The 12523-nt window shown below is 38.0% G+C and overlaps 1 protein-coding gene across 1 annotated transcript; it reads right to left on the bottom strand.

Moving 5' to 3' along the window:
* Window positions 1-44: 44 nt before the first annotated feature.
* LOC107574730 (uncharacterized) lies at window positions 45-9087 on the bottom strand (the record flags this gene model as incomplete). The annotated part of the gene is made up of 6 exons (XM_016261178.1): window positions 8996-9087; window positions 7808-7953; window positions 7586-7711; window positions 4220-4345; window positions 3998-4123; window positions 45-370 (listed from the first exon to the last, which is right to left on the bottom strand). Coding segments are annotated over exons 2-6 (829 nt in total), but the record flags the coding sequence as incomplete, so codon positions are not given.
* Window positions 9088-12523: the final 3436 nt, after the last annotated feature.

Raw genomic sequence — 12523 nt, 5'->3', positions numbered from 1 at the left:
CACTCTCAACAGCTTTATCTACTGCTGATGTTAGTAGATCATACAGAGAGACAAATCTGTAAGATCTGAATTCATGCAGTGGCTCCGCTGTAAAACCTCATGTTCTTCATTCACTCCTTCTCTCTCTCCCTCTATGATGTAGAGCTGTGTGTAGATGCTGTTCAGGAGGCTTTCATTCTCCTGGAGTTTCAGTCCCTCAAATAATCTCTCATACTTGTTCTTCATGCTGGTTTTGAGCTGCTCTTTGACTCTCTGTAGTTCATCATTCACTGGTTGATCATGTTTATTCAGAGACGCTGTAACGCTCGTGTTGTTCAGACAGAAGACAGAGGCGGCTCCTCCAGAGATGCTTCGCTCTCCATCTGCTCTGCTGAAATATCACAAGAACAACAGATTAAACATATCTGAAAATAAAGGATGTGTAAATTAACATCTAAACCGATAGAGATGTCAGTCTAGTGTTTTCAGTATAATTTTAGTTTCAGTTAATCTGTTTATCACTTTTTGTAACGCACATTGTTCTAAAGCAGAAAAGTAGGAAAATGCAAAGGAAAGGAAAAGAGTATGTTACAATCCTCCAGCGAGCAGCTAAAGGTGACAAGGAAAGAATCAAACTCACTGAGAGTTTTAAGAAATGAGGAAGAAACTAAAACCTCAGTGAATAGAGCAGATCTGGACTACTCCGCCATCATTGAATCCATCCTCTGCACTTCAATAACTGTCTGGTTCAGCTCAGCTACCAAATCTGACCTCAGAAGACTACAGAGGGTAGTCCGGACTGCTGAGCGAATCATTGGTACAACCCTCCCTTCTCTCCAAGAACTGTACTTATCCAGAGTGAGCAAAAGGGCTGGCAGAATCACTCTGGACCCCTCACATCCAGCACACTCCCTCTTTGAACTGTTGCCATCTGGTCGACGCTACAGAGCACTGAGCACCAGAACGACCAGACACAGGAACAGTTTCTTCCCTCAGGCAATCCATCTCATGAACACTTAACAATAACTGTGGAACACACACTATTTATTCACTCATACACTTATTTACCTAACACTCATATTCAGTCTACACCTCAAATTTGCAGATAATATACCTGTACATACAAAATTGTCTATTGTAATATACCTGCACATACAATTGTCAATTTATATATTTTTATTCCTTATTTTCTTGTTCTATTTTTTTTATTTTTATTATCTGTGTTTTTTGTTCTGTCACTGTCATTCTGTTACACTGTGGAAGCTTCTGTCACGAAAACAAATTCCTCGCATGTGTAAACATACCTGGCAATAAAGCTCATTCTGATTCTGATTATGAGTCTGTACTTTATGCTGTGGATACTGTAACATGTTAGAGGGTTGTAAGATTCATATTTGATCTCCCTCATCTTTTTGAATAAAGAGCCAGCAATAGAAAAGCAGGCAAAATACAAGTCCACTGTATTTCTGTTTGTTTATAATTAAAAGTCCCACATTATGGACAGCCCTGATGCTAATATTGTTATCATTAAATGTATCGTTCTTAGTGTGAACGAGTCATAAGTGTCTTGACAACTTCAGTGTATTATTTAAAACAGTGCACTTTTATTTAAAACTCAGTGCACTATACAACTTGTTATATAGTTTAGTTTCGGTTTTAGTAATTAAAGTTTAGCAGAATTAACAGATAACTTATACAACTCTATACACGTTGATAGGCAGCTGCCTTCAAACAGTCCTGTGCTTATCTATGTTCATGCTCTGTCTGAAGACTGTCATGATTTCTATTTACAGCTCGTTTTGCAGTGTTGCACATTATAGGCGTTCAGCGCCGCAGCTGAAGTGAATGAAAGCTTAGGGAGTGCTCTTTGCTCAATTTCTGTAACCTATATATCATTTTATCAGCCACCAGTTACACATAACTTTTAACATTGTAATGGGCAAATGTTTACAGCATTTCACCTGATTTGTAATGAGACACATTTGTAAACCTGTTTTCAAAGAAGCTGGAGTTCTTCACTGAAATACATGCTCAACTGCAGTTTCCCCCAAAATAAAAGTTCATAGGGTTATCTTTTGCAAGCAAGGACTAAAATTAACAGACATGCACAAAGAAAATACTGTACAGGCAAAGCAAGCTCACTGTTTATTGCAAGAAAAATGTAAATACTGGGGTGGAGGTTATATGAATGTATTTCTGAAGGAAACCGACTTTCGATGGCATTTTTCCCTCTTATCGCTGCTGTTTCATAAGCGCCCCCTGCTGTCAGAGAGTGAATCTGCGTCTCATTCAGACCTGCTGCTTATGTTTTATGCAGGTTTTAGCATAATTTCACAAAGCTAAAGTCAAACTAGAGCTGCACGATTAATCGCTGAAAGATCGAGATCGCAATTCAAACACCCATGCGATCTCATTTCTAAATGACAACGATTCTCCCGTGTCTAATAAAGGTTTGAAAAAGCCGGAACATTCGAAAAATGTAAATACTGGGGTGGAGGTTATATGAATGTATTTCTGAAGGAAACCGACTTTCGATGGCATTTTTCCCTCTTATCGCTGCTGTTTCATAAGCGCCCCCTGCTGTCAGAGAGTGAATCTGCGTCTCATTCAGACCTGCTGCTTATGTTTTATGCAGGTTTTAGCATAATTTCACAAAGCTAAAGTCAAACTAGAGCTGCACGATTAATCGCTGAAAGATCGAGATCGCAATTCAAACACCCATGCGATCTCATTTCTAAATGACAACGATTCTCCCGTGTCTAATAAAGGCTTGAAAAAGTCTTACCGGAACATTCAAACCTGCTTTCGCGCTGCGCTGCCGCTGACACAGAGAGAGCAGTTACCGTGCTTGGGTAAGAAACAGCTTCACAATCAGTCTTTTCAACCACACAGTGTTATTTCTGTCTTGCAATCATTTATATTATCACAGAAATACTGGGATAAAAGTTTTATAGTTTGAAAGTAATTGGCGCTTCAAATAACATTTGTGTCGATTGCATTGTTTCGCCACTAGGTTTACTTAAAACTTAAAAGTGTTTGTCATTGAATCATTCAAAAGATTTGTTCAAAAATGCTGATTCATCCAGTAATGAAACAATGAAGTATTTATGAGTAAATCATTGAATCGTTCATTCAAACCATTTTTTCATAATTTTAATATTAAAAGTTGGTTGATTAAATAAATAAATAAATACACACACACACACACACACACATATATACATATATTTATATATATTCATTCAAATTAACTAAATATTTTTAAATAGACTGCAGCCATTCATATTTGTCACAGCCTCTAGTAAATCACACATTATTTAGTTTAGTTCAGAATCGTGATCTCTATTTGAGACAAAAATATCCTGATTCTCAGTTTATCCAGAATCGTGCAGCTCTAAGTCAGACCATTATGTTTTTGCTTCAAATGCTGAAAGGATGAAATCAAATTTCAATCAAAAAGCTGCTCATGCCACATGTGTGTAGCATCTTTGTTTGTATTGTGATTAAAATGGCAGATGTGGTAAAAAGTTAGTTTTAGGCCCTGCTTGCGAGTGTAGAAATTAGGACACAAGTATTGTAATTTCCCTCCTGTAGAATAAGGTCAAATAATATAGCTGTGAAATACTCATTTTTATTTATTTTACAGTGCAATTGTTTTACAATATATGGCTATTACTGTCATAGTAATAATATTCTAAAATTATTCTTATTATTATGATTATATATTTATGATTAGACACTATATCACAACTAAAAAGAGGATTATTCCCCTTTAAACCTCAAGTACAGTCACTTCACCAGCTCTTCTCTTTGTTTAGTTTGCACACTGAACCTGTGTTGGAGCTCTTAATGTTGAACTCTCAAAGTGCACCAGATAGATACATTTAACTTTAAAATCTACAACATTTTCTTGCGGGGGGGCATGTCCCCGGACCCCCCTAGAGGGACCGAGTCCACCCACCACAGTCTCACAAACTCCTGTGGGACACACTGAGAAAGCAGTAGTTGTGTGTCTCACCTGGGGTCAGAGGTCACTGCTTCATCACTGAGGTCAGGAGGATTATACATGGATCTGTCACTCTTCAGAGACACACAGCTGGGATCAGCAGATGAAGATCTCTTCCTCTTCCTCCTCCTGAAGATCCTGATAAACACACAAACATAACACTTCCTTTAGTTCTGTCTGCTGTTCATTTATTACAAGTCAGTCTGTAGTGTCTAACACTGGATAATATCTCACCTGGGGTCAGAGGTCACTGGATCATCACTGAGGTCAGGAGGAGGAGGCTTAGATCCGTCACTCTTCAGAGACACACAGCTGGGATCAGCAGATGAAGATCTCTTCCTCTTCCTCCTCCTGAAGATCCTGATAAACACACAAACATAACACTTCCTTTAGTTCTGTCTGCTGTTCATTTATTACAAGTCAGTCTGTAGTGTCTAACACTGGATAATATCTCACCTGGGGTCAGAGGTCACTGGATCATCACTGAGGTCAGGAGGATGAGGCATAGATCCATCACTCTTCAGAGACACACAGCTGTGATCAGCAGATGAAGATCTCTCTCTGCTCTCTCTGCTCTCCATAATCACAAACTGACTTCAGTCCTGCATATGGAAACACAAGAGAACACACGACACGTAATATAGTGATTATTATTCCAGTGATTGCAGTGAAAAGCAATCTTAACGCTGCACACACAATGAGATTGAAGAGAATGTGGAGCTGCAGCAGTTTGTTCTTCTGAATGCATAAAGTGCTGCTTTACTGACTGCAGTGAAGAAGATCTGAAGAGTGCTCCTCATGAGCATCGTCAGTATCTGAGCTCACTGATGCTCTTGTGTCTTACTGAACATATCTGACTTCAGCAGCAGGAGAAAAGCAGGACTCTGTTCAGAGCTGGATGTGTTTCTGCTGCTGTAACGTGACGTCACTCACACACATCAACTAACTGATCCTCACATCTGATGAAGATTATATTCAGAGCTGATGTTTCATTGTTGAAGCGCTGCTGAAAACCCCTCAAATCTCAGACCTGCAGATTATTATATTTGTCAAATGTGTGATAGCTGCTCTTCTCCACAATGAGTTTCGCTGTGTTCACCAAACAAACACGATCAGCAACACAATCACACACATTTCACTGTAATCATATTATTCCAGCACACTTCATTTATTTATTTATTTATGAAGAGGAAAAATGTGCCGTGTCTCTTATCTGCATATTATATTCATCAGTCTTTAGTTAAAGCAAGTAATTTCTATGAGGCCAGCAATCATGAGATAATTACACCCTAAACATGTTATTAATCTCAGATTAAACATCTGTGGCCTCTACATGATTAATAGTCCTAAACTTCAGGAAAACGCTCAAATATGCCAGAAATATTGCACAGAGCTGGTGTCAGCAACAGCTGGTAATGAAGCTAGCTTCAGTGGAAATAGCTTTAGGCACATAATCTCGGTAAATATGAGAAAGTCCCCCACAATCTGAAGTCAAGTCGTGAGGAAAGCAAACCAGGGCGTTATATTTACTTTCACTTTCCATTCTCGTCAGAGAACAACAGCAGTGCTACGATCTTATAAACACACAGAATATCCTCATATAACTGCATGACACGATATTAAATATAGTCTGATAACTTACCGTCAAATATGACACTTTATGAGGGTTTTTAGCGTCCAGCGTCTGCTCGCTTCTAATAGAGAAGTCTGAGCTTCTTCTTCTTCTGCTTCTTCTTCTGCCTCTTCTTCTTCTTCTTCTTCTTCTTCTGGTTTAATGGCGGGTTGCGAACCAACTTCTGAGGTGCATACCGCCACCTACTGTGCTGGAGGCTGAAGAGAATGCACAAACCCTCCTGTATCCTATTATATAAGCCACTATTCTTAATAAGTCTCATGACTGCACTTCATATATCTTCCACATCTTCATAACATGCTCTACAGTCTCCTGTGTTAAACAGACATCACATAGACCCGTGTTATGCTGCACTGTAATGTGGGAAGTATGATTTAGATTGGAACGTCCTCTTCGTAAATGTGTGAAAATAACTTGTTCTCTTCTAGGCCTAGTTTCTAGTTTCCCTGTGCATTGCATTTTAAGGAATTTAATTCGGTCATTAAAGCTATTCCTCCTCCTCTGGGTCGTCTTGTTAACAGTCATATTCGCTATAACTCTGCGATAATGACAAAACCTAAATTCATTTTAAACAAATTGAACTAACTGATCAAAAAAAAATGCAATAACAAACATATGTGTACTGTTTTCCAAAAGCAAAATAAAATAACAGCAGAGGAAACTCTTTTGGAACTCTATTGTTGATCATATTAAGTGGAAGACTGCTTGGTTAATTCCCTTTAAATACTGCATCGATAACAAAACTATAGAAACACATTTTAAAATGTTGCATACCATCTACCCAGTTAATCAATCATTTCAAGATCCTCTGATATTGATGATTTATGCTCCTTTTGTAAAAATGAGAAAGAGGTGTTATCACATTAATTTATGATTGTAAAACTACCCAACATTTCTGGAAGGAATTGGCAGAATTGATTTTTAATCTAGTAAAGGATAAATACAGTTTTTCTTAAAGGATGTTCTATGAAAACAATGCTAACAAAGCTCTTGAATACATTGTTAATTTATTCATATTGCTGGCAAAATTTTATATACATAAACAAAAATGCTTAAATTCATCTCCAATATTTAAGGTGTGATTTCAGCTATATTTGCATGTACAGTAGAGTTTGAAGCCACAGAATATCTCTTTTAACTGAAAGCGCTGCTCCTCTCAGCCGCTTGCTGAACAGAGCAGACGCAGAGAGAGGGGTGTGCGCTTAGAAACTAAATAAGGTTTGTACAAGAAGTCGCTAGATTTGTCGCTAGGCGCTTTTTTGGAAAAAAGTCGTTAAAGGGGTCTGAAAAGTCGCCAAGTTGGCAACACTGGTTTTTTGTTGCATAATTTCACAAAGCTAAGCCAGAGTATTCTGTTTTTGCTTTAAATTGTGAAATTATACAATCAAATTTAAATAAAAAACTACTCATGCTACATGTGTGTAGTGTGAAGCATCTTTGTTTGTATTGTGATTAAAATGGCAGATGTGGTAAAAAGTTAGTTTTAGGCCCTGCTTGCGAGTGTAGAAATTAGGACACAAGTATTGTAATTTCCCTCCTGTAGAATAAGGTCAAATAATATAGCTGTGAAATACTCATTTTTATTTATTTTACAGTGCAATTGTTTTACAATATATGGCTATTACTGTCATAGTAATAATATTCTAAAATTATTCTTATTATTATGATTATATATTTATGATTAGACACTATATCACAACTAAAAAGAGGATTATTCCCCTTTAAACCTCAAGTACAGTCACTTCACCAGCTCTTCTCTTTGTTTAGTTTGCACACTGAACCTGTGTTGGAGCTCTTAATGTTGAACTCTCAAAGTGCACCAGATAGATACATTTAACTTTAAAATCTACAACATTTTCTTGCGGGGGGGCATGTCCCCGGACCCCCCTAGAGGGACCGAGTCCACCCACCACAGTCTCACAAACTCCTGTGGGACACACTGAGAAAGCAGTAGTTGTGTGTCTCACCTGGGGTCAGAGGTCACTGCTTCATCACTGAGGTCAGGAGGATTATACATGGATCTGTCACTCTTCAGAGACACACAGCTGGGATCAGCAGATGAAGATCTCTTCCTCTTCCTCCTCCTGAAGATCCTGATAAACACACAAACATAACACTTCCTTTAGTTCTGTCTGCTGTTCATTTATTACAAGTCAGTCTGTAGTGTCTAACACTGGATAATATCTCACCTGGGGTCAGAGGTCACTGGATCATCACTGAGGTCAGGAGGATGAGGCATAGATCCGTCACTCTTCAGAGACACACAGCTGTGATCAGCAGATGAAGATCTCTCTCTGCTCTCTCTGCTCTCCATAATCACAAACTGACTTCAGTCCTGCATATGGAAACACAAGAGAACACACGACACGTAATATTGTGATTATTATTCCAGTGATTGCAGTGAAAAGCAATCTTAACGCTGCACACACAATGAGATTGAAGAGAATGTGGAGCTGCAGCAGTTTGTTCTTCTGAATGCATAAAGTGCTGCTTTACTGACTGCAGTGAAGAAGATCTGAAGAGTGCTCCTCATGAGCATCGTCAGTATCTGAGCTCACTGATGCTCTTGTGTCTTACTGAACATATCTGACTTCAGCAGCAGGAGAAAAGCAGGACTCTGTTCAGAGCTGGATGTGTTTCTGCTGCTGTAACGTGACGTCACTCACACACATCAACTAACTGATCCTCACATCTGATGAAGATTATATTCAGAGCTGATGTTTCATTGTTGAAGCGCTGCTGAAAACCCCTCAAATCTCAGACCTGCAGATTATTATATTTGTCAAATGTGTGATAGCTGCTCTTCTCCACAATGAGTTTCGCTGTGTTCACCAAACAAACACCATCAGTAACACAATCACACACATTTCACTGTAATCATATTATTCCAGAACATTTCATTTATTTATTTATTTTTTAAGAGAAAAAAAAAGTGCCATGTCTCTTATGTGCATATTATATTCATCAGTCTTTAGTTAAAGCAAGTAATTTCTATGAGGCCAGCAATCATGAGATAATTACACCCTAAACATGTTATTAATCTCAGATTAAACATCTGTGGCCTCTACATGATTAATAGTCCTAAACTTCAGGAAAACGCTCAAATATGCCAGAAATATTGCACAGAGCTGGTGTCAGCAACAGCTGGTAATGAAGCTAGCTTCAGTGGAAATAGCTTTAGGCACATAATCTCGGTAAATATGAGAAAGTCCCCCACAATCTGAAGTCGAGTCGTGAGGAAAGCAAACCAGGGCGTTATATTTACTTTCACTTTCCATTCTCGTCAGAGAACAACAGCAGTGCTACGATCTTATAAACACACAGAATATCCTCATATAACTGCATGACACGATATTAAATATAGTCTGATAACTTACCGTCAAATATGACACTTTATGAGGGTTTTTAGCGTCCAGCGTCTGCTCGCTTCTAATAGAGAAGTCTGAGCTTCTTCTTCTTCTGCTTCTTCTTCTGCCTCTTCTTCTTCTTCTTCTTCTTCTTCTGGTTTAATGGCGGGTTGCGAACCAACTTCTGAGGTGCATACCGCCACCTACTGTGCTGGAGGCTGAAGAGAATGCACAAACCCTCCTGTATCCTATTATATAAGCCACTATTCTTAATAAGTCTCATGACTGCACTTCATATATCTTCCACATCTTCATAACATGCTCTACAGTCTCCTGTGTTAAACAGACATCACATAGACCCGTGTTATGCTGCACTGTAATGTGGGAAGTATGATTTAGATTGGAACGTCCTCTTCGTAAATGTGTGAAAATAACTTGTTCTCTTCTAGGCCTAGTTTCTAGTTTCCCTGTGCATTGCATTTTAAGGAATTTAATTCGGTCATTAAAGCTATTCCTCCTCCTCTGGGTCGTCTTGTTAACAGTCATATTCGCTATAACTCTGCGATAATGACAAAACCTAAATTCATTTTAAACAAATTGAACTAACTGATCAAAAAAAAATGCAATAACAAACATATGTGTACTGTTTTCCAAAAGCAAAATAAAATAACAGCAGAGGAAAACTCTTTTGGAACTCTATTGTTGATCATATTAAGTGGAAGACTGCTTGGTTAACTCCCTTTAAATACTGCATCGATAACAAAACTATAGAAACACATTTTAAAATGTTGCATACCATCTACCCAGTTAATCAATCATTTCAAGATCCTCTGATATTGATGATTTATGCTCCTTTTGTAAAAATGAGAAAGAGGTGTTATCACATTAATTTATGATTGTAAAACTACCCAACATTTCTGGAAGGAATTGGCAGAATTGATTTTTAATCTAGTAAAGGATAAATACAGTTTTTCTTAAAGGATGTTCTATGAAAACAATGCTAACAAAGCTCTTGAATACATTGTTAATTTATTCATATTGCTGGCAAAATTTTATATACATAAACAAAAATGCTTAAATTCATCTCCAATATTTAAGGTATTTTTAGTGGAATTTGATTGTTTTATATCGTCTCTGAAATTGTTAAAAAAACAAAAAGTCATTAACATGTTTAAAATGTGATTTTCAGTTCCCGTTACTAATTAATGTCACACTTTGTATAGCACTGACTGTCTTACGCTATGCTCTGTTTGTTATTTGTTATTAATAAATGCAAATAAAACAGAGAGCGCACTCTTCCACCACAGCGCCCTCTGCTGCCCCGGAGGAAGCGCTCCTCGCCGGGCACCAGTCGTCCCTTTTCTAACATAAGATGTCAAGTCACAATGTGTGTGAACCACCATTTCTCCATTGCCACCATTTCTTTCAAGGTTTTCACCATTTTAATGTCCCCTTTAGTTCTTCATTCCCCCAGTTCCTATGGGGAAATATTCCTTTTTGGGCATTTTGCTTGAGGATACAATGGATATGGAATAATCAGGCCTTGTAGGATTAGAGCCTGTAACCTTTTTGTTATTGACACTTTATCTTTGATTGCTGCACCACACTTTATGAACCAGACCTCCGAAACTGTCTCAGGAATTATACGTGTTAATGATGACTCAGAACTATTACTATTACACAAACTAAATGTGCACTAAACTGGTAGAGAGCTACTGAGATTGCTGCCCTCTGAACGATGATTATGACTGATCATAAACATCACACATCATACAGATAACTCTCATGCTATGGAGCACAACTGCAGTGAACTCACGCTCTTTCTCACAGGGTTAGCTCTTCTCTTTTTGTTTGTTTTGTTCTTTGATATGGGTTTCCCAGGTTTTGAATCCCAATCCACCCGTGTCCCTCTTGTTTATCTCCTACCATCAGTGTCAGTTCAAATGGACAGTATTTTATGAATTCAAATAAAAATCTTATAATAAAAACGATGTCTGTAATACGCTTTGTGAATGTTTTGCTCACATTCCCATTAAGTTATAAAAATGTTATTTTTGAATGTTCTCTGAACGTTTCAGACATCTCTTTTAAAATGCTTTAGAAATGTTTCTCTTGGTTATGTGAAAGTTTAGGGAATGTTTCACTTTGAAAACTTTACGGGAATGTTACTTGTGAATGTTCTTCTGAACGTTCTGAAAGAAGTAACATTTAAAAACGTTAGTCAAACTTCCAACAAAAAAAGATTCAAAAATAAAACTGTCTATGAATGATGTACAAATCATGTTTTTATGCTTACGTTTTTAGAACATTATTAAAGACCAGATCATTCTAAACAAACGTCATTTTAATGTTACTGGAAGAACGTTTGTTTGCAGCTTTGAGGAGACCATGCTAGAACGTTAGCCAGAGAGCTGAGGACTTGTGAGATGTGTTTCCACACAGCGCACATTTCTAATTCATCTGCAGTCCACTGCTGAACATGTGTAAAAGTCAAGCAATCAGCCTCTTATCTCACAGACCATTAGTGTCCCTCCCTTAATTTATCAAGATAATTATTCCCTCCTTCCATTAATGTAATATCTCAACAAAACCAACCGTTAACTTTATGATCACTTTCACTTTATACAAATATGCCAGTTTGCTTCCAGTTATTTTAACTGTCCAAAAACAGTCCTTTGTGCTTTATATTGCAAACTGGTATTTCTTATATGATTTTAATTTGTTGTCATATTCATTAACACTGGTTTGTAGCACATATATTTTTAGTACATGCATTCACAGAAAAAACTTGCTTCTGTGTTGCAAAATAAGGTGGATATTCATCAGAATCAGAATCAGAACGAGCTTTATTGCCAGGTATGTTTACACATACGAGGAATTTGTTTTCATGACAGAAGCTCCACAGTGTAACAGAATGACAGTGACAGAACAAAAACACAGATAATAAAAAATAGAAAATAGAACAAGTAACTAAGGAATAAAAATATACAAATCGACAATTGTATGTACAGGTATATAACAATAGACAGTTGTATGTACAGGTATATTATGTGCAAATTGAAATGTAGACTGAGTGTGTGTGTTAGATAAATAAGTGTATGAGTGAATAAATAGTGTGTGTTCCACAGTTATTGTCAAGTGTTCATGAGATGGATGGCCTGAGGGAAGAAACTGTTCCTGTGTCTGGTCGTTCTGGTGCTCAGAGCTCTGTAGCGTCGACCAGATGGCAACAGTTCAAAGAGGGAGTGTGCTGGATGTGAGGGGTCCAGAGGGATTCTGCCAGCCCTTTTGCTCACTCTGGACGAGTACAGTTCTTGGAGAGAAGGGAGGGTTGTACCAATGATTCGCTCAGCAGTCCGGACTACCCTCTGAAGTCTTCTGAGGTCAGATTTGGCATTCATCCGAGTAAACAAGACAGATGGAAGTTGGCGAGTGAAGGACATAAAAAAATGGACTGGAGCGCAGCCCAGGTCATCTAATACATGGACCTGGCCCTCCACCACCCTCCTGGACTGTGTTATTTCTAGAGTGTCTGGAAGCTGCTCCTTCGAGGGGGGG

This window comes from Sinocyclocheilus grahami, unplaced genomic scaffold (genome assembly GCF_001515645.1).
Source record: "Sinocyclocheilus grahami isolate Dianchi unplaced genomic scaffold, SAMN03320097.WGS_v1.1 scaffold2319.1, whole genome shotgun sequence".
Taxonomy (NCBI): domain Eukaryota; kingdom Metazoa; phylum Chordata; class Actinopteri; order Cypriniformes; family Cyprinidae; genus Sinocyclocheilus; species Sinocyclocheilus grahami.
The sequence above is the reverse complement of the archived record's forward strand: the minus strand, read 5'-3'. Positions and strand labels throughout refer to the sequence as shown.